Source organism: Vanessa tameamea, chromosome 4 (genome assembly GCF_037043105.1).
Source record: "Vanessa tameamea isolate UH-Manoa-2023 chromosome 4, ilVanTame1 primary haplotype, whole genome shotgun sequence".
NCBI lineage: Eukaryota > Metazoa > Arthropoda > Insecta > Lepidoptera > Nymphalidae > Vanessa > Vanessa tameamea.
In genome coordinates, this window is record NC_087312.1 from 13629562 (window position 1) to 13649979 (window position 20418).

The 20418-nt window shown below is 40.2% G+C and overlaps 3 protein-coding genes across 6 annotated transcripts in view; 2 read left to right on the forward strand and 1 right to left on the reverse strand.

Annotated features, from left to right (window-relative positions):
* The window catches only part of Acsl (Acyl-CoA synthetase long-chain), a 48747-nt gene extending 40449 nt beyond the window's left edge, over positions 1–8298 (forward strand). For all 3 annotated transcript variants that reach the window (XM_026633547.2, XM_026633546.2, XM_026633548.2), the window contains 11 exons: positions 425–560; positions 2422–2637; positions 3245–3422; positions 3649–3900; positions 4198–4416; positions 4632–4747; positions 4970–5113; positions 5278–5456; positions 5647–5746; positions 5997–6150; positions 6411–8298. In XM_026633547.2, coding sequence (XP_026489332.2) covers positions 425–560; positions 2422–2637; positions 3245–3422; positions 3649–3900; positions 4198–4416; positions 4632–4747; positions 4970–5113; positions 5278–5456; positions 5647–5746; positions 5997–6150; positions 6411–6841 — 2125 coding nt within the window. In that variant the 3' untranslated portion in view covers positions 6842–8298. The remainder of the gene's footprint in view (positions 1–424; positions 561–2421; positions 2638–3244; positions 3423–3648; positions 3901–4197; positions 4417–4631; positions 4748–4969; positions 5114–5277; positions 5457–5646; positions 5747–5996; positions 6151–6410) is intronic.
* A 406-nt stretch (positions 8299–8704) lies between these two features.
* Positions 8705–14540, reverse strand: LOC113395792 (transcription elongation factor SPT5). The gene is made up of 6 exons (XM_026633455.2): positions 14198–14540; positions 14046–14124; positions 13401–13532; positions 9836–12334; positions 9558–9725; positions 8705–9389 (listed from the first exon to the last, which is right to left on the reverse strand). Exons 1-6 carry the CDS (start codon positions 14407–14409, stop codon positions 9255–9257), a joined length of 3225 nt encoding a protein of 1074 aa, XP_026489240.1. The 5' UTR covers positions 14410–14540; the 3' UTR covers positions 8705–9254.
* A 232-nt stretch (positions 14541–14772) lies between these two features.
* LOC113395846 (SH2/SH3 adapter protein dreadlocks) lies at positions 14773–20143 on the forward strand. Of its 2 annotated transcripts, none has more exons than XM_026633556.2 (7): positions 14773–15271; positions 17811–18004; positions 18344–18601; positions 18678–18765; positions 18848–19056; positions 19129–19279; positions 19506–20143. In XM_026633556.2, exons 1-7 carry the CDS (start codon positions 15167–15169, stop codon positions 19716–19718), a joined length of 1218 nt encoding a protein of 405 aa, XP_026489341.1. In that variant the 5' UTR covers positions 14773–15166; the 3' UTR covers positions 19719–20143. The 2 variants fall into 2 exon arrangements, with proteins under 2 accessions (XP_026489341.1, XP_026489342.1); XM_026633557.2 differs by having other exon boundaries at positions 18866–19056.
* The last annotated feature ends 275 nt before the right edge of the window (positions 20144–20418 follow it).

The window sequence follows — 20418 nt, forward strand, 5'->3', positions numbered from 1 at the left end:
CTCAGCCGAATCATAAATGGGGGAATTCTACTAATTTATAACGGTTATGTTACGTTACCGATTTTTATTTTATTTAACCCTATCAAACTTCGACCGAGCCGCAATTAAATTGTTGTCTTAGTAGACTGAGGAAACGGTTAAACGGTAACGATTATGAAAATACACATAATTATATATTATGTTTCAGTAAAGCCATTGTATCCTATATTTTGACCAGGTACATATATACATACAATCAATTAATCATATTAATGGAGCAGCTTGGTGAACCAGCTCCATGCCTTTTCTTTAGGAGGAACGGGGTCGTTGCCCTTTTATTTTGTCATTTCATTATGAACCCAGTTACTATATATTTATTTTCGATGAAACGTTAAATGTGTTAATATTGTCATGTAAATTAATTTGTCTATTTTGTTTGCCTCAGACCGGAATCATGGTGGGTATCGGCAGTGTTGCGGACGATCCGCGCGGTCGCGTTAATCTTCGACATCATCACCTTCCCCATACACCTCATCATCCAGCGACCATGGAGGAAACGAGAGCTCTCGCGTCGAATCAAGGTGAGAAGTTTAAATTTAAGAACTAATTGATTTTGATATCATAATATCAGAAAAATACTTTAAGAAAGTACACGTAACAGAAGTGAAAGCTTTAACAGATGTACGCAGCGAATCGCAATGCATAACAAAACAATATAAAAAGGAATACTGGCTGACCAAAGCTATCAACATCAGTAGCAGTAAGATTATTTTTTAAACACTCTGTATGAGTAGTTATAGTATAATTTGGCTTACTTGAGTGAAAGCGCATTCAGCTTTAGAGCAATGCCCTTCACTGTTTACGCTCGGTCAGTGGTTATATCTTGAATGTTTGCCTAATAACAGTTTCAACAGTTTTTAAACAAACGTTTGTATAATAATTCAATCGTCACCCTGGTAACAAGCCAGCAAAACATAGTTTTTACATGTATAAAGTGTTTACGGTGATTTAATTCGAACACGTTAATGTTTTAGTCATGATATTCGATTATATATTTATTCCTCTTTTGGCGTTTATTTGTACCTGTTTAATTTCTGGCACAGATGGGTCATAATAATAAATGGTCAGATGGTACATAACAATCATATGAATTTTGACGACCTCCGTGGTCGAGTAGTGTGTACACCGGTTTTCATGGGTACGCTACTCCGACGTCTTGGGTTCGATTCCCGGCCAATTTGATGTAGAAAAAGTTCATTCGTTTTCTATGTTGTCTTGGGTCTGGGTGTTTGTGGTACAGTCGTTACTTCTGATTTTCCATAACACAAGTGCTTTAGCTACTAACATTGGGATCAGAGTAATGTATGTAATGTTGTCCAATACTTAAAAAAAATATTGGTAATATTTAACTTTCCGAGACAGTATACGCTTGTAGACGTCGTAGCAATTACTTAGCTAATGTGTCCAGAGCCTTACAAAAATTGTTAAGCATAACTATTTAAAAAACATAAGGATAAGATCTACTCTATAAGTTAAAGCATAAATAGATATGTATATGTCTTAAAAACTATATAATTAAATTAAACATATATAAGTAATACATAAAAAACATCAGTAAATAAATATATCTAATAAAATAAACTATTAAAATTTAATTTCATAGATAACTTTGCACATTTACTGTGATGTGACATATAGATGTCCGTTTAGAATAATTGCCTGTGATTATGTCGTGAGCCATGACATGTGTGACGTCACCTTCCTAATCTATAAATATCTATAAAGATAGATATAGCTTTATAATTAATATAATTATTTTAATTTTACTAATCGTATACAACAAATTATTTCAATTCTATTATTCCACTTATGTACAATAATAGTACATAATACTCCGAGACGTACATAGTCGTTATGCTTTAATATTACAACAACAATGAATAAATCTCGTACAACGCTTGAGGAAAATGCTAGGAGAGAACTTAACACCTTTATTATACTTAATTGCCTATTTGCTCGCGACTTGATTCGCTTGAATGGCAATTTTTATCAGTGCAGTACTAGTATTTGTAGAATTTTCAAAATCGGCTAATATCTTGCTTTAACGAAACAACAAAATAATATTTCCCACGACCTAAAACATGCAATCTTTATTCGACTTCCTTTAGTTAGTCTTTATAACAAGATATGTAACTTAATGAGTGATCCTGATAAATATATCGTTATATTTCATTCCGAGGGACAGTACACTGGACACAATAGCTAAGTAATAGTTATAGTCTCAAGCTCTTACTACGTACATATATTCAAAATGATAGCATCTGAATTGTGCCACGTAGCCAATTCGTAAAAGTATTCGGCTACTTGTTATATATTATGTATGTACGTCTCACTCGCCCGTGATCAATCTGTATTAACTAACACCTAAAATATTTTTTTCAGGCAAAAATAATAGAAACAACGTCAGACAGCATAACCGTCAGGTCCGTGTCGGAACCCTGCGACCTTCACCTCCGCCTGGTCAAAGACAGAGTTACCACTATGGAGAGCATGCTGCGGGCCGCGGCGGCGCGCTGGCAGGAGCAGCCCTGTCTCGGCACGCGCGCCGTGCTCAGCGAGGAAGACGAGCCCCAGCCTAATGGACGTGTCTTTAAGAAGGTACCTCACCTTAACGCTTATGTGTACATCTCCAGTTAACCCTTAATCGGGCACAGGGAACTATTTTCCCACCCTCCCAAGCCGGCTAAATTCCCAAATATTTTTGAAATGGCAACTTTTTAGGTTGTTTACACAAAAATAATTTTAGATAAAATATATTTCATTATTTTCAGGTTCAATAATTTATATATGATTTTATATACACTGATATCCAACATGACCCAAGAGAATATATGTATATTCGTAAGCCATGAAATTCATATTTAAGATATTGGGTTTAATTTTGTTTGATCGGTGCTTTTTAAATAAAAGTACGCAGGATTATTTGAAACTAAAAAAAACATTGTTAATAAGTGGACTGTAAACATGTATGTAATGTATTTGAACAGATATAGAACTACGACCAACGACATAAAATCTGTATAGTTATATATTTGATGTTATGGTTTTTTAACTATACAGCTCATTATAATAATAAATAAAAAACGAATAGTTTAAATGACAAAATAAAACGAATCATTTGTATTTTTTTTTTTCAAAGCTATATTGCAGTTACGAATCGTAAGGATTCGCGGCCTGTAATAATTGTCACAACTTGAATCGTCAGTACAAAATGGGCGAGTACTCGTGGCGCTCGTACACCGACGTGAGCACGGAGGCGCGCCAGTTCGGCGCCGGCCTGCGCGCGCTCGGCTGCGCGCCGCGCGCCAACGTCGTCATGTTCGCCGAGACGCGCGCCGAGTGGATGCTCGCCGCGCACGGCTGCTTCACGCAGAGCATTCCCGGTGAGCGCCCCCCTCGGGGACTGACTGGCCCTTAGGGACATATCCCTCGTGCCTGTACTTGCACTGGCGCACTACACTACAGTACACTACAGTATATATGACTAGCACGAATACCTACCATCACGGTTAACTAAATTATTCATATATGTATATGTATTATATATTATGTTAAACTGTCAAATGACTTAAAAATAGAAGAAAACATCAACTTATAAATTGTCTCCAGTTGTGACAATCTACGCGACGCTGGGCGACGAAGCCATCGCTCACGGTATCAACGAGACGGAAGTGTCGACTGTGATCACGACGCACGAGCTGCTGCCCAAGTTCAAGAAGATTTTAGCAAAAACACCGCGTGTGGACACTATCATTTTCATGGAGGACCAGCTGAAGACCACGGAGCGGAACGGATTCAAGGAGGGCATCAACATTGTCGGTTACAAGGAGGTGCTCGAGATGGGCAAAACATCCAAAATAGGTTAGTGGTAGTGGACTATAATTTGCAAAAAAATATATTTTAAAAATGGTATTCATTGATTTTATAAAATACATTCATTATGAATAAAAATCTAAATTTACTTTTAATCTGCTTAAAGCTGTTTGTTACAAGCACTTTTGTATCGTCATTAAATACATCTAAAAGATAAATTAAATTCAAAACTATCGGTTAGGAATGTTGATTCTAAATAAAAGACCGGCGAGAAACTCAGTAGTAACTCTGTTTTGTAAGTCATTGTGATTACCACATACGATTAATCGATGGTACTCTCCACAGAACCGGTGACGCCGTCCGCGTCGGACACGGCCATCATCATGTACACATCGGGCTCCACGGGCGTGCCCAAGGGCGTGATCCTCTCGCACCGCAACATGGTGGCCACCCTCAAGGCCTTCGCCGACGCCATGCCCATCTACCAGGGAGACGTGCTCATGGGCTTCCTGCCGTTGGCGCACGTGTTCGAGCTGCTGGCTGAGAGTCTCTGTATCATTGGAGGTATTACTTAATGTTTACTTGGTCCATTACATCTGTGATTCTAAAATTAACAGAATTGTATACATTTATTTCAAAGGTTTTATTTATTTATTCTTAGTCTAATAAATGCATTTCTGAAGTTGTTGTTTCAAATGGTCTACTAACGTTCAATTTTTTTATTTTAGAATTATCCATTTAACATGACTTCCCAATCAATATTATTATTATGATTCCAGGAGTTCCAATCGGGTATTCCACTCCACTCACAATGTTGGATACATCGAGTAAAATTATGAAAGGAACAATGGGAGACGCTACTATTCTCAAACCCACATGCATTACAACAGTGCCGGTGAGTCAGCTTATACAATTTTGAATGTGTACACTTATATGCATACTGTATATTTTTAATTATTGTCACAAGCCTTAAGATGCAAATATTTAAATAAATTAAGTTTATTTTGATGGCTCGATGACCGAGCTTCGATCCTATTTAAGAGCTGATACCGGCAGAAAACACCTCACACTTTTGGCTTAATATTTAACATTAAAAAGTTGATGTAACCGGTTGCAGCTCATCATGGACCGCATCAGCAAGGGCATCACGGACAAGGTGTCTCGCAGCGGGCCGCTGGCCGGCGCCTTCTTCAAGTGGGCGTACGCCTACAAGCAGGCGTGGCAGCGCCGCGGGTACGACACGCCCGTGCTGGACCGCGTCGTACGTGCCTCTTTTAGTGGACTGCCACTGAAATACACTTACTCTAGCTCTAGCTGTATAACATATATAATCGCACAGTACAATCATGTCGTCTAGTTCCACTTTGTAAATCTGTTTGTCAATATGACATAGAAATCTCAATCCGTCGGTGCGTGTGTCGGCAGGTGTTCCAAAAGGTGCGCTTACTGCTGGGCGGTCGCGTGCGGCTCATGATCTCGGGCGGCGCCCCGTTGGCTCCCGATACGCACACACAAGTGCGTCTGTGTCTGTGCTGCGACGTGGTGGCCGGCTACGGACTCACCGAGACCACATCTTGCGCTACAGTCATGGACCCGCTCGACAGGTACATACAAATACAGTAACAGACTAAATGTGTCATTGCAATAATTGCTCGTGTGAATTGAAATCCGACGTTATACGCTCGATCTTCTCTTCTCTTAATAGCTCGAGTTTATTTAATAATAAACATAAAAACGTATAGCCGACGAAAAACCGTCGAATCGTATTAGTTACTAAATACATTGTTTCATCAGGTCGACAGGTCGCGTGGGTGCGCCCACCACCGGCACAGACATTAAGCTGGTCAACTGGGAGGAAGGCAACTACCGCGTTGAGAACAAACCATACCCGCAGGTGATAAATCTACCGACTCCTTAACTATTATGTAGTGAACATATTATTTATTATAGGCAAAAATTTAGTATCCATAAAAATATTGTGTTATTCCTATTTCGTCCGGCCATATTTTATATGTCATAGATTACATTATTTTTTTTAATCACGGTAAGGTGATTTATTAGTCAATGAAAATTAGACAATAGCGTAATACTGTTCAATAATATAATAAAAACCAAGTAGTGTTAATAATAATATTATACCACAGGGCGAGGTGGTGATCGGCGGCGACTGCGTAGCGGAGGGCTACTACCGGAACGCGCAGAAGACGCGCGAGGAGTTCCTGGACTCGGCCGGCCGGCGCTGGTTCCGCTCCGGAGACGTGGCTGAGCTGCATCACGATGGCTGCATCAAAATTATAGGTACACTGGCTTTGTCGAGTGTAAGATAGTTTAAAGGTTGAATTCATCAGATAATTGTTTTGAACAATATTTTTTCTGGTGGCTTAGTCGACCGGGTCGGTTAAATGTGTATAAAGAATTTAAAACCTCCAATACCGTAATGACGGTGTAAGGAGGGTTTCTACGGGGTCAGTTCGATGCACCCTAAAATATTAAGTAAATAGTAAATAAATAAAGTAGTATATACTTAAGAGATAGTAACGATACCGGTGACCGCGCAGATCGCAAGAAGGACCTGGTGAAGCTGCAGGCGGGCGAGTACGTGTCGCTGGGCAAGGTGGAGGCGGAGCTGAAGACGTGCCCCATCGTGGAGAACATCTGCGTGTACGGCGACAGCTCGAAGACGTACACGGTGGCGCTGCTGGTGCCCAACCCGCGCCACCTGGCCGAGCTGGCGGCGCGCGCGGGGCTGCCCGCCATGCCGTTCGAGCAGCTGTGCCGCGCGCCCGCCGCCGAGCAGGCCGTGCTGCGCGAGCTGGCCGACCACGCGCGCAAGTGCGGCCTCGAGAAGTTCGAGGTGCCGGCCGCCGTCAAGCTGTGCACCGAGGTGTGGTCGCCCGACATGGGGCTGGTCACGGCCGCCTTCAAGATCAAGCGGAAAGACATCCAGGAGCGCTACAAGGAGGACATCAAGCGCATGTACGCGTCGTGAGCGCCGCGATCACTCTCTGCGTACCTTTCTCTCGACGAACGATTATTTGCATGATTTATTTTCGGTGATTTTTTTGTAAGTTTTATTTCGTCCGAGTCCTTTGAGATTGGGAGGTGTCTTTCGTATGATTATTTGTATATCGAGCACATCACATGTAACTAAGAGATTGTATAGAGAAATTATTGTATTGCCAAATTTATATCGGAGATTGTAGACTAGCAGAACTTATTTCAATCGTCGAACGTTATAATTTATAAATTAGAAGCGAACCTACGCTTTCGATTCGTTTAGTTTATATGTGTTAAATTTCTATAAGTCTGTACATATTTATTTATGAATAATGAAATTGTAGTTTGTATATTCGTGTAAATTTACTCGCGAGGTCGCGACTGATTAATGATATATGTTGCTTCTCGTCGAAATCTTTAAAAAAATATATTAATAGCATAGATAATTATAAATTATAGATCTGATGTCGATTGGATAAATACAAGTGAGAGTAGATTTTTATGAAGCATAACGTTGCGCGGTTTGCGGGTCGTCTCCGGTCTGTAACGAGACGGCCACAACAAACGTTCTGGTGCGGAACCGCGCGACGCACGCTGCCTGCCATCGAGTGGATGCAGCTCAAGCGTCTCGTATGTATAGTTAGTTACGGCAGAACATGTCCACAGACAATAGTTCCGTGACTCGTAATTTGTATAAAGAAACTTTTGACCTTGTTAGGCTAAGTTATCGTTTTAGTACTTAGGGGGAGGGGCATACGCAACTGTTGTAATAATTCCGCAATAATGCTTTTATTTAATATAATTTCGTCTGTGGCGAATCATCAGCATAATCAACCAAATGGTTTTAGTTTGTAAGCGAGGTATCGCTTGTAGCTATTTGTATAAAGATTACGATGGGTATATGAATTGAATTTGAATTGTTGATTATTATTATTTTAAACGTGCAACTGCGGTTAGCCTAGACTGCGTGTGATCTTTTAAAAATCGTTCATAAAATTAATCGATACTAATCATGTGTTGAAAAGCGCAGTCCTAACCGATATTAAGGAGCATTTTATTTAACGCTTGTCGCATTTCGCCAGGCATTTATACCTTATAATGATAATCCGTTGAATTTTACTGTATAAAATATTATTAATCGAAGGGAAACTCTACTGCTGTCTTTAGAGTTTCTTGTTTAAAGATAGCAATCGAGTCAAGTTTTACTGTAAACAATATTATTGTATTGAAGATATAAATTTCATGATATATTTCACGTGGAATATCTGTGTGTTGCCGTAATCGGCAGCGTCATATTTTTCGATGTAATCGTTTTGAATAAATAAAATTGGATGTTTCATAATATAAGTAGAAGTCATTTGCTCAGTTCATGTTTACGTTTGAAATTCATTAAAATTTCAACTAAATAACATTTTTGTATTATTTATTCAATAAATGTTTATAAAATCATTTACTTTGTTTAATTTCTCCCATGTTACGATATAAAGTTTAGATTTACAAAAAATCTTAAACTACAACCGTCTAGCCGAATAACATACAAATCAGCTAAGGGAATCCAGAATGGTATGAAAACAAATGACCCCGACTAATTCCGAGTGAATGAAGATGGACTACATAAAAAATAACATAAGATATACATTTTGATGCTGCCTGGTAAAAAAATAACAAACAGGCACAAAGTAACAAAGGCAAATCCATAAATTATAAGGAAAGAGAACAAAGAAGATATTTCTGGTTGTGATCACTACACTAAATTACTTAAACTTTAAACGATAAATTCAAATAATACTAAACAAAATTTGGGATCATAATGACATTATATATAAAAAAATATTTGGTTTAAAAAAAAACAATCTAGCTTGCATAATGTTTATTTCAGTAAACAATAGTGAATTTTCTTTGAATTATGACCGTAAAACAAACATAGAAGGTTATAATATGCACCTCCATAATATTAAGGCATCACTGGTCGGTTGAATATACGGTAAACTTGTATTTTCCGATTTCGTTATGTGCTTTGTAACCATACATTGAGTACCAAAAATAAAATGTCAGCCATACTAATTATCTATTTCATGTAAGTCCACACATCGAGTAACAAAATGAGTAACTAGCGGATAACAATGGCTTTTAATATATTTTTGTGTGCACATAAATTTTTTATTGTCTTTTGAAGATCATGGAACATTTGCTAGAACTGAATTCTATGATAAAAAAAAATTATATATCTCACTCCCCAAACCTTGAACGAATAATTGGAAATTGTATACGGAAAAAGTGCATTATGGGTTGAAATGAAAATGGTTCGTAAGCTCCAAAATATGAGATTTAACAATGAATATATTACGATTATACATTTCAAATATCATGTATCTGTTATCCTCGCGTTCTCGTTAGGTACGGTCCTATGTGGCGGCCATCTTGCAGAGGTGTCGCAGTTGCATGATCTTGATGTCGTCGGTACCGAACTTTACCACTCCCTCCTGGTTCTCGATGGAGATCAGTTGACCCACCGCCTCGCGGTCCTCGCCCGCAATCACCTAAAATCACAAGATTATATTCGTATTTCAGGATTTAGTATCAAATAAGTTTATATACTTTGAATAAAATTGTTTTTTTAGTTAGAAAAGGTCCTAATGTGTTAATCAAGGACAATGGTCGTATTGATAAAAGTTCGGGGCCGAGTTTTTCAAAAGCGACTCGGTCACCTTGACGCGGTCCCCGCTGTGCGGCACGACGGGCTCCAGCAGGTGCGAGGGCAGGTTGAGCACGCGGTCCTCGTGCGGCAGGAACACGGCGCACGTGGCGCCCGACACGCCGCGCAGCGCGCCCGTCTGCCCGCGCAGCGCCGCCTCCGCGCCGCCGCGCACGCGCACCTGGCGAGCGACACTACGTTAGTCTACGGTTATACGTGTGAATATATTGTTGTATATTTCAAATAAAATGTAGCTCTGCGAGATGTAGATTTCGTAGGCGAGGAGATCACCTCCAGGTCGGGCGTATGCCAGTCCGCATCCTCGTCCGGGTAGGGCGAGCTGGGCGAGTAGCCGGCGGGGCTCGGCGTGCCGAGGTAGCCGGCCGCGTAGGCGCCCGGGCTCGGGCTCGGCCGGTACGGGCTGTACGTGTGGTCCGAGCCGTACATGGTGCCCGGCGTCTGCGGCGTGAAGGGTCCTTGCGAGTAGGCGGAGTCGTAGGCGGGCGGCGGCGAGTTGGGCAGGTTGAGCGCCAGCGCCAGGTCCAGGTCGGGGCGCGGCGTGTGCGCGGCGGCGTCCCACGCGGGGTGCGCGGGCGTGCGCGCGCCGTCGTGCGCCGGCGTGCTGGAGCCGTAGTGCGGCGTGCGGCTGCCCGCCTCGTACACGGGCGTGGCCGCGCCCTGCAGCGGCGTCTTCAGCCCCGCCTCGCGGTACGTGGGCGTGTGCGCGCCCGACCGCATGGGCGTGCGTCCGTAGCTGGATACTCCCCCGCGAGGGGCGCCGGTGGGCCCGCCGGCCGCCGCGATGTGTCCGCGGTCCACGGAGATGGTCTGGCAGGCGGCGTGCAGCTCCACGCGCGCCGTGCTGCCCGTGGCGTCGCGCACGATGCCCACGTTGCCCTTGTAGGGCCCGCCCGTGATCTTGATGGTCTGCCCGATGAGCTCCCGGTCGCGCGCGACGGGCCCGCGCCCCCCGCGTCCGCGCCCGCGCCCCCCGCCGCCCCGCGCCGACGGGTGCATGGGCGACTGGATGCGCGGCGACATGAAGCCGAGCGCGAGACCGTTGGTGTTGGCGTTGTTCTTGGCTCCGCCGGCGAGCTGCAGGTGACGAGTCTTGCATACAAAGATGCCGCCGTTGTCGAGGTACATCCGCGACTGTAGGAAGGCGAAGTTCCGGTACAGATGCTTGATCTCGCCCTCGCGGCCGGCGTGGGGTCCGTCTATCACCTTGACGATGTCCTTCTTTTGGATTGAGTTTTGCTCGGAGTCGAGCGCTATCGTGAAGCGAACTTCGCGACGCTTCTGAAGCGCCTGAGGCTTGCACTCGATGACTTTCCCCTGCATGCCGAGGACGTGGAAGTTCTCCTTCTCGAGGCGAACGATGACGCCGACGGTTTGGGCGTCGAGGAGAACCATGTCTCCCCACTGGAACTGCCCGAGGGAATCAACACCGGTGGCCATGTCTGAACACAGCTGCAGATCTCGGGGGAGTACTTCGAGCTCGTGCATCGTCAGATCGGACACGAGGACGACTCTGTGTGGTTCGACTCTCACTATCAAACCAGTGTCGCCTTCGTACCTACCGGCCAATACTTTTACGTGATCTCCTTGTTTAAAATACTTTCTTAATTCATTAGGCTTAAATACGAGCGGATCTTTTAAAGCGTCGTGCTTTGGCATAACTGTTATCATAGAACCATCAATGGCGATGATTCTTGCTTGTAGATTGGCAAGATCGCCAGTACATACTTCAACATTATCTCCCATAGAGAATGAATGCAAGCTTGTTGGATCGTCTTTCGCAGGAGCTGCGAGCTCAATATCGATTCCTTCGGGTTGTTCCTCGAATCTTTCTAATTCAGTAAGTGTAGGTTTAACACCTTCTGCTAATATAGCAGACATTGTGAAGTTTTTGTAAAGAAAACCTTTCCTTGAATATCTGTTACCTTCGAATATCAAGAAGTCACCATCCGAAGTGACTTCGCCACCGATAGCGCGGATGGCTTCAGGGTCGAAAGGTTTCGCAGCGGGCCGGCGCTTCTTCTTCCGTTTAGCAGCCTCACTCTCACTCTGTACAGTTCTTAAGGCTCCTCTCAGTCTTGTATAGTCTATTCTAGGTAACAATTTTAAATGTACTTGATTCTGAGCTAAATCAACATAATCTACTTGAGCAATGTCGTCCTTATAGAGACCTCTTTTTAGCCGAACCCACTGTTTCGGTTTCAAACCTGACTGCTCTTTGACTACCCGTAAAACATCCGTCATTTCCTTAATCGGCACCATTTCTTGCTTCCAAATACCCATTCTCAAGTTTCCAACATTTTCTATTATAGCTTTTACGTGTGTTTGTTTGTATGCTTCTATGTAAATGTAGCCTTTTACACCTTCAGGTGCCACTACCGATTTTATCTGAAATGGCTCTTCAGAGTTCTGGTAAGTTATAAACTTCCTCATTAACAGTAGTACTGTAGCTTTCTCTTCGCCTATTCTGCATTTAACCATCCACAAGTTAGGGTCCTTGATTCCAGGCAGGAGAGTCTGCTGGGTGATCTCATCGGACATTTCTTCTCCTCCTTCACCAAAATGTCTGAGGGCAGCCGACTCATCGGCATATTTGTTTCTTAAATATTCCTCGATTTCTTCTTCTTTCTGAGAGTCCCATAAATTTGTTCCTCTGCGTCGTCCTTCAATTTCTCGAGCCGTGGGTCCAATTTCATCAACCTCATTACCAACAATGCCCATTTCCTGCGCTCCTTCTTCCCACTCATCATCTTCATCAACTTCATCATCAACCTGGGAATAAAAATAAATTTAAAATAATATAGTTAAAGAAAATTGATGTCACCTTAAAAGATTGGTATATGAGCAAAGATGATTTAATTTTAGTGATTTAATAGAAAATTCTCTGATATTTATAATTACTGGAAAACTTAGATATAGGTGGAGCAATTCATATTATAGATATTAAATAAAACATTCCAAATTGCTATTTTTAAACCATTAATTTATGTGGATTGTTATATTAAAGTCCATTATTTTAAAATAAAAAAATAATAGCATACATTATTGTAAGTAGTAAGGACCAAATGGTAAAGCCCCAAAAAGCCTCATTTCCCAAAAGTACTGCTTTGGTTCTTTACGATCCCTTTCCTTCCACTGACAATATAAATATAAATCTTAATTATTCTGTTATCCGTCATAAAAGTATTATTTTTCCTATATGGGTAAATGTATGTATTTCTCTTATCCCATAAACATTAAAAATAATTCCTCATGGAATTTTATAAGCCATGTACCTGTTTACACAGGCTTAAATATTATATCAATAAAAATTTATGTTTCTATGTTTGTCTTCTTTGGGTTCCTAAACTATTCATCAGGATTTGAAAAAACTTAGGTGAGGTGTTATACATTTGCTAGCGTAAGCCATGGCCCACAAATAGACAAATTTTTTTTTACATACTAGACCCTTATTCTACATTTGCAAAGTCGATAGATTCAAATTTAAACATAATAATTTATCTGATTACTGTACTTTCATTAAAATGAAATACAGAATGGACTGTCAATCATTAAAATTACATGTTATTATGATTCTAATTTTAATCACTGCACAATTTTAATAAAATTATGCTTGTATATAATAAACAAATAAAGTTAATCTTACTTGTAATAATGATAAGCATAAATGTATTTTTATGAATATTAATTGTTTATCGACAACAATATTATAACATAAAACAGTATAACCAAATTGTTATAATTGCCGACTGTTGAGAATGATAGTTCTTATATACATGTTTAATAATAGTTGCAGTTAAGACTAAGAAATATGCAAGTGTGAATAAAATAAACTAACCTCAGCTTCGTCAATAATGAAACCTCCATAGCGACTATCCTTTTTCCTTTTCTTTCTGCGTCTTTCTTCTTCTTCATCCTCATCATATTCCTCTGAGTCCACTAAATCATCTCCTTCGGGCTCTTGTTCATCCTATAAGAAATAACATACTAAAATGTGAACAAGTGTCATCTAATAAAATAGATTTATTTTAATCTCTCTTTTTTATATTCAGTCAAATCGATTTATAAAGTTTTACATAAATATTTTATATTTCTACTATTATTTGCCCAGTATTGAATATATTATGTAAAAGCCATGCATAATAATTCATTTTCTAGATGACAATAAAAAAAGATATGAATTTTCAAACCCTAGTGGTGTTTACACTTAACATGTTATGGTGTTTACATTTAATATGTTTTAGTGTACTTGATAGTTCAGTAAAACATAATAATAATAACTGGTTGTGGTATAAATTTATTGTATTGTAAACCTTACTCATCTTACTTGATCAAATTTCAATTAATAAAAGTAGGTCATTACTATCAATTAAATGTATTTCCTTTATGATTTATTGACATATTGTCAAGTGATTGAAAATCGAAGCAATGATGTATACTGGGTAATTAAATTAATACAGTAAATATTTAAATGAATCAATACCTCAACTTCCTCATCACCAGATGCCTCTTTAGCTTCATCGTCTCTGTTATTACTGCCATCGGATCCAGCTGAACGGCTCCTGTTACAATGCACGTAATCAACTTAACGACACCTAGTGATCGATTGCTTTTAATTTTTGTTATTATAATTACCTGGAACGGGAGCGTGAACGTGATCGGGATCTAGAACGTGACCTCGAAGGTGATTTTGAGGGACTTCGGCTACCTGACTGCGAACGGGATCGTGAACGAGAGCCCGACTTAGCCGAACGATTTGAAGCAGCACTTCTTCGTGACCTATTCGACACTACACTGCCTGCATCTGAACCGCTTCCCGAAAAATTACTCCCTTCTGAATCCGACATTGTCACTACAGCATTTAATTATCTTATGTTGGGAAACATTTAAGCAGAAAATAGCTTTTTTTTCAGCGAAAATTGACGAATACGTCGATGCTAGTAAACGTGACAGTCACAGACAAAATTAAATATGGCAGACAAATTCAAAGTTTGTATTACCTGGGTATACCATAACAAATGTCAAAATAAAAGAACAGTTGATTGATAATTTGATTTACGATATCGCTTCAACGCTTCCACTGCATTTTAAAATAGCATAAATAGTTGTAATGCAATTAAACAGTAAAATATTAATTCTAAAAAATGTTTCAATCACCCAAATCTCATTTTGTCTATGTCATGGACGACCAATAAAAATAAATCCTTTCTTTTGTCTATTGATTCGTCGCTGCCCCACCGACTGATGTGAAAATTTTCTTAAACATTACAAATGTGATAATATTGTGTGAATATTATATAGAAACCGAAAAATACAGGATTAACATAATATTAATAAGTACCTTTCTTATAAGATAGCTTTAAAAAGTGAGAGTAATGCAGTCGTAGTACACATCTCTTGGTGATCGTCAAATAGCTTTCGATCGTATTTTCGCACGTCCTGTTACAAACAATTGCAAGTTTTTACAGCGAATTAGCTGTTCCCAATATTCGTAATAGTGTAAGAAGTGTAAAACTGTAGTGGTGCAGTGTGGTGCAGTGCAGTGGTGTCGGTCGAAATGTATCAGTGAGGACGGCTAGTGCCGAGCGAGGGTTCCCGGGTGTCATGTTGGAGACGCGGTCGGTGCGTACCGCTGACTCGGTGTGGGCGAACAAGCCGCTGCCGGCGCCTCACGCCATGGCTAACTCCAGGCACGGGAAGAACACCCAGGTAAAATTTATAATACATCTGTTAAACCATAAATATCTCGCATTAAAAAAAAACCGAAATCAATAATCAATTCAAAATAATATTCAAAAATGTATCTCTTATATGTACAACATATTTTTAAAAATGAGTGATGATAAATACCAACAGGATACCAAGAACTACATATAATAATTAGAATATATAATTCTTGGTATCATGTTGTTATTCATTAATTAAAAATTTAAACAAATGCTTCTGTAAAAATGTTCATAATAAATGCAAAACATACAATACAATCACACAACTATTTCATATAATGTTCAATGGCATGTGTTGTAAATTGTAATTACACAATTTATGCTAATGTTAATTAATATTTGTACTTCCTTTGCTCTCTCTTAACTGTATTGTTCTAACCTTCCTAACTTCCTACCTCATATGTGTAGGAGTGTGAACGCATTGCATAGTGTTTTTGTATATAACTCTGTTAAGGTCAGAATATATCATTTTAAATACTCAAGGTTTTTAAAAGTTAAATTATGAATTGACTAGAAAATCAAAATGATAGAAATACATATATGAAACAGTATAACTGAATTACCTGGTTTGTTTTTAAAATAAGATTAAGATCTTTCATCAAATTATTGAATTTATTTCATATTTTTCATTACTATATGATACACAATACAATAGGCATACAATTATTTTTCAAATTATATAAAAATACATACTGAATTTATATTAATACTGAATAATCATAATCCCTATCATACAAATAAATTCCTGTTATTAAACTACTTACTTACTTACTTTACTTACTTACTTTTAAATAATGAATTTCTTCCATAAGCTTATGATACATGAGATTTTATTTTTATTTAAATTATGTAACCTATGGCAGTTTGAAATCATCCTGTAAAAAGTGAGTGAATTTCAACCACACATAGATAGTTTAATGAATAAAACCATTCTGATGCATAAGTAGGTATTATAATATGTTACAGGTATTAATGTAAATCGTTGCTGAAATAACTCCTTAATAAAATAATTACTTTGTCAAAAATAAAAATCCTCTGCAGTCTACAGGCCAAGATCTAAAAAAACAATTTTTTTTTATATTGTTTACATATTGTAGAATTTAATAACACAGATAAAGCTACAATTATACCTTTACATCGGTTGAGAATATTAAACAAATATTTAATGTTATAAATAATGCTAATAATAATCAATCTACAGATTGACATAACAATCTTATTTAACAGAACATCTATAGATGTCGGATTGTAGACTAGCTTTCTAGGAAAACTTCAATTTATAGGTTCAATAACCTGTATTGGAAACTACTCCATGCACCTATTTATTTAGAGTTGCCTCTCCTCATTTTTATGCAACAAGTTCTATCTCGGGTTGTCTTTATCTCAAGATGTGGCCATTTTAAATCCTGAGTAACCAGGTGTTCACCAATTGACAAGAATGCCACGTCTGCCTTTCTTTTTACTAAAAAAATTAGCAGTCCATGCTTACAATAACTCTTAATTTTCTTTTGATTGAAATTAAATTATAATAAAATACTTTTCTTGTTACTAGGATTAGAATTAACATGAAATTGGAAAAACATATGTGAAAAAAGATTGGCAAATATCTGTAGTTCAGGCCATGCAGATTGAAAATCTATTTATTGATATCCCTCCTCTGACCTGATTTTAATATTCTGCAGTTATTCTCAACAGAGTATAGTCAACTACATGGAAGTTTTTTAGTTTGAGTCTAAACATAAGTGCACTTAGTATCACTTGTCCCACCCTTGGGTATTACATTGGCCAGCATTGGTCAAATGGCTTGCAACAACGGAATACCACCAACTTTGTGAACTAAGAGGTTTAATACCTTGTTCCTGTAGTTACACTGGCTCATTCACCTTTCAACTTTCATTCATTAAACTGGGGTACAATAATAATGACTATTCTTGTTTGTTTGGGCCTTTTTTATTTTATTAATGCCACTACTACTACAAGTAAATTATTAATTATTATTTAGATTAATACATTAGTCACCTTAGACATTTTCATATATATTAATATTGTCATTCATATGATTAATGTCATTTGAAGATTCCAAATTATGTGCAGCTAAAGAATCATTGGGTGTGAAATGGATAAGCAATGCTTTTAGTTTGTAATAATAAAAATTTTGAAAATATAAGCCATGGGCATCTTTTGACTTATGATTCATAATAAAATTATGACTCACACCAATTTTCATTATATTCATTTATATTTCTTATTCATTGCCACTAATAAATAAATGTTATACTATAAATAATAATGCACTAAAAAATAAATTCACCCAAAAAAAATTACACACTTATGAAGTTATTGTGTTTCATGAGTTATATAAACCCAAAGTCACTCATGCCATTATCCATAGTATTTAAGTAAATGTCAAATAAAGAATTGAACTCAAAAATAAAAATATATGCTTAATTAATGTTTCTGTTTTTTTTAATCTTTTATAACATATAACAAAAGTTAAACAAAATATGTTTTTTCATTTTCAGGACGACGTGTGCTACGTAGTAGCGAAATACGATTATGCGGCACAAGGCGCACAAGAGCTGGACCTGCGGAAGAACGAACGTTATCTTCTCCTCGACGATTCAAAGCACTGGTGGCGCGTACAGAACGCTCGCAGTCAGTCCGGCTACGTGCCCAGCAACTATGTCAAGAAGGAGAAACCTTCGCTCTTCGATAGGTGGGTAGATTCTATTTTAATGTTTAATTATTGCGAGTCCCTTCTTCAATAACAATGCAAGTAAAAATAAACTTACTATCTACGTAATCGTATTACTGTGGGATAAAGAGCACTCGAAACGAGTTACATAACTACTTAGATGCCCTTTAATGTCGCTATATTTATCGGCTCAAAGACTGCCTATCATCTGCTCCACAGCTTATTTAGTAAAACGATCAATTATCGAAAGACATACTCCCTATCGACTGATACGTCGATGGCCGGTCATTTCGTAATATACATAAAATAATTTGGAAAAGTTGTGATCGCGGCTAACACGCAAACCTACACGTGTTTCAGTATCAAAAAGAAGGTGAAGAAGGGTTCCGGCTCGAAGACGCTGCCGTCCAACAGCTCGCCGGTGCGCGGCGCGGGCCCCGAGTCGCCGGGCGCGCGCCGGCCCGAGCCCGCCGACGCGCTGGGCACGGCCGTCGTCAAGTACAACTACCAGGCGCAGCAGCCCGACGAGCTGTCGCTCACCAAGGGCACGCGCATCCTCATCCTCGAGAAGAGCAACGACGGCTGGTGGCGGGGCCAGTACCAGGGCCACACGGGATGGTGCGACCGAGCTGCTCTCCCTACGTTATACTGTTATTCATCGTCGACGACTTTTTAATCGTTGAAATTTGTTTAGGTTTCCGTCGAACTACACGAGCGAGGAGGGTGACAACGAGGACACCGTGCACACGTACGCTATGGCGGAAAACGTTTTAGATATTGTTGTAAGTAGTCAAATTCTAAGAATCGCATAGGACATTGAGATTGATCGGACTGTATAAGGTGATTAATATTTTCAATTGTCAGCATGTACCGTCCTTCCAGGTGGCACTGTACTCGTTCACGTCGAACAACGAGCAGGAGCTGTCGTTCGAGAAGGGCGACCGCCTCGAGATCATCGAGCGGCCGCCGTCCGACCCCGAGTGGTACCGCGCGAGGGACAACCGCGGACAGATCGGCCTCGTGCCCCGCAACTACCTGCAGGAGCTCGCGGACTACCTCACGCAGCCCTACAGGTCAGTGCCGACGCGCACCGATCGCTCCGCCGGGAGCGCGTCGAATGGTTACTAAAGGCCACGTGTCGGCAGCGAGGCGGGCGAGGGCGGCGCGGCGGGCGGCGCGCGGGGCGCGGCGGGGCGCGCGTGGTACTACGGCGCCATCACGCGCACGCACTGCGACGCGCTGCTCAACCAGCACGGCCACGACGGGGACTTCCTCATCCGCGACTCCGAGACCAATGTGAGCCCCGCTGGTGTTCATTATGTACGGTGCACACGCAAATCTGTTCACTCGCCCTCGTAGTCTGATCGGATCGGCAATCTGACAGAGTCGGTTCAAGCGCCGGACCTTTGGACGCCGGACCTGCGAGGCACTAAAATTTAATGAAAAAAAAAAATTAAGTCGTCGTCGCAGGACGAGCGTCTCGTCGGCTCGGTCGAGTAATAGTTTTCGCTATCGGTTTCAGGTCGGCGACTTCTCGGTGTCCCTCAAAGCGCCCGGCCGCAACAAGCACTTCCGGGTGCAGGTGGAGGGCAACCTGTACTGCATCGGGCAGCGCAAGTTCAACACGCTGGACCAGCTGGTGGCGCACTACCAGCGGGCGCCCATCTACACCAACAAGCAGGGCGAGAAGCTGTACCTCGTGCGCCCGCTGCCGCGCGCCGCGCAGAACTGCTGAGCGCGCGGCGCCGCGACGATTGCTAACTTCCGAGAGGACGTATCGAGAGTCAACTATATGAGCGTAGTAGCTGAAAACCTAAAGATACCTCAGTATGTCATAGGCCTTATCTTATCTTCATTGACGTGTCAAAATTGAGTGATCGATTTCAATTTATATTTATTCAAATTTGTAAATAAACCTCTGTTAGTAGAGTAAGTTTTGCTAAAAATCCGGTAAACTCGTTACGACCTTTCCGAATTATGAAAGTTAGCAATCGATATTAATACGTTACTATTTGTGACATTGTCAACGAATTATACGATTCGGTTTGTATAAATTGCGTTACATCATTTTTTTCTAATAATTAATTAATAGATAAAAATGAGGCCTAAACATTTCGAGGCTTACCCTGTCATTTGATCTTGGTTAGAGAAATGCATTTAGTTAAAAGAATTGGGTAATGACGTAGTCAATGATGGAACCACCAAATCTCATCGAACATTCGATCATAAATATCTTCACATTGTAATATTAGACGAAAAGTGCCGCATCGAATTCATATATTTTAACCTAAAGGCAATTTGTAGGTATAGGGGTAAGAGATATTGAACGGACTTATGCATCCTAATCAAGTAAACCAAATCTAATTGGGTTTAGGCAAATTAATTAGATTAGACGTCGAACGCACACGTAGTGACGTTTTGAAGCTTCAACTTCG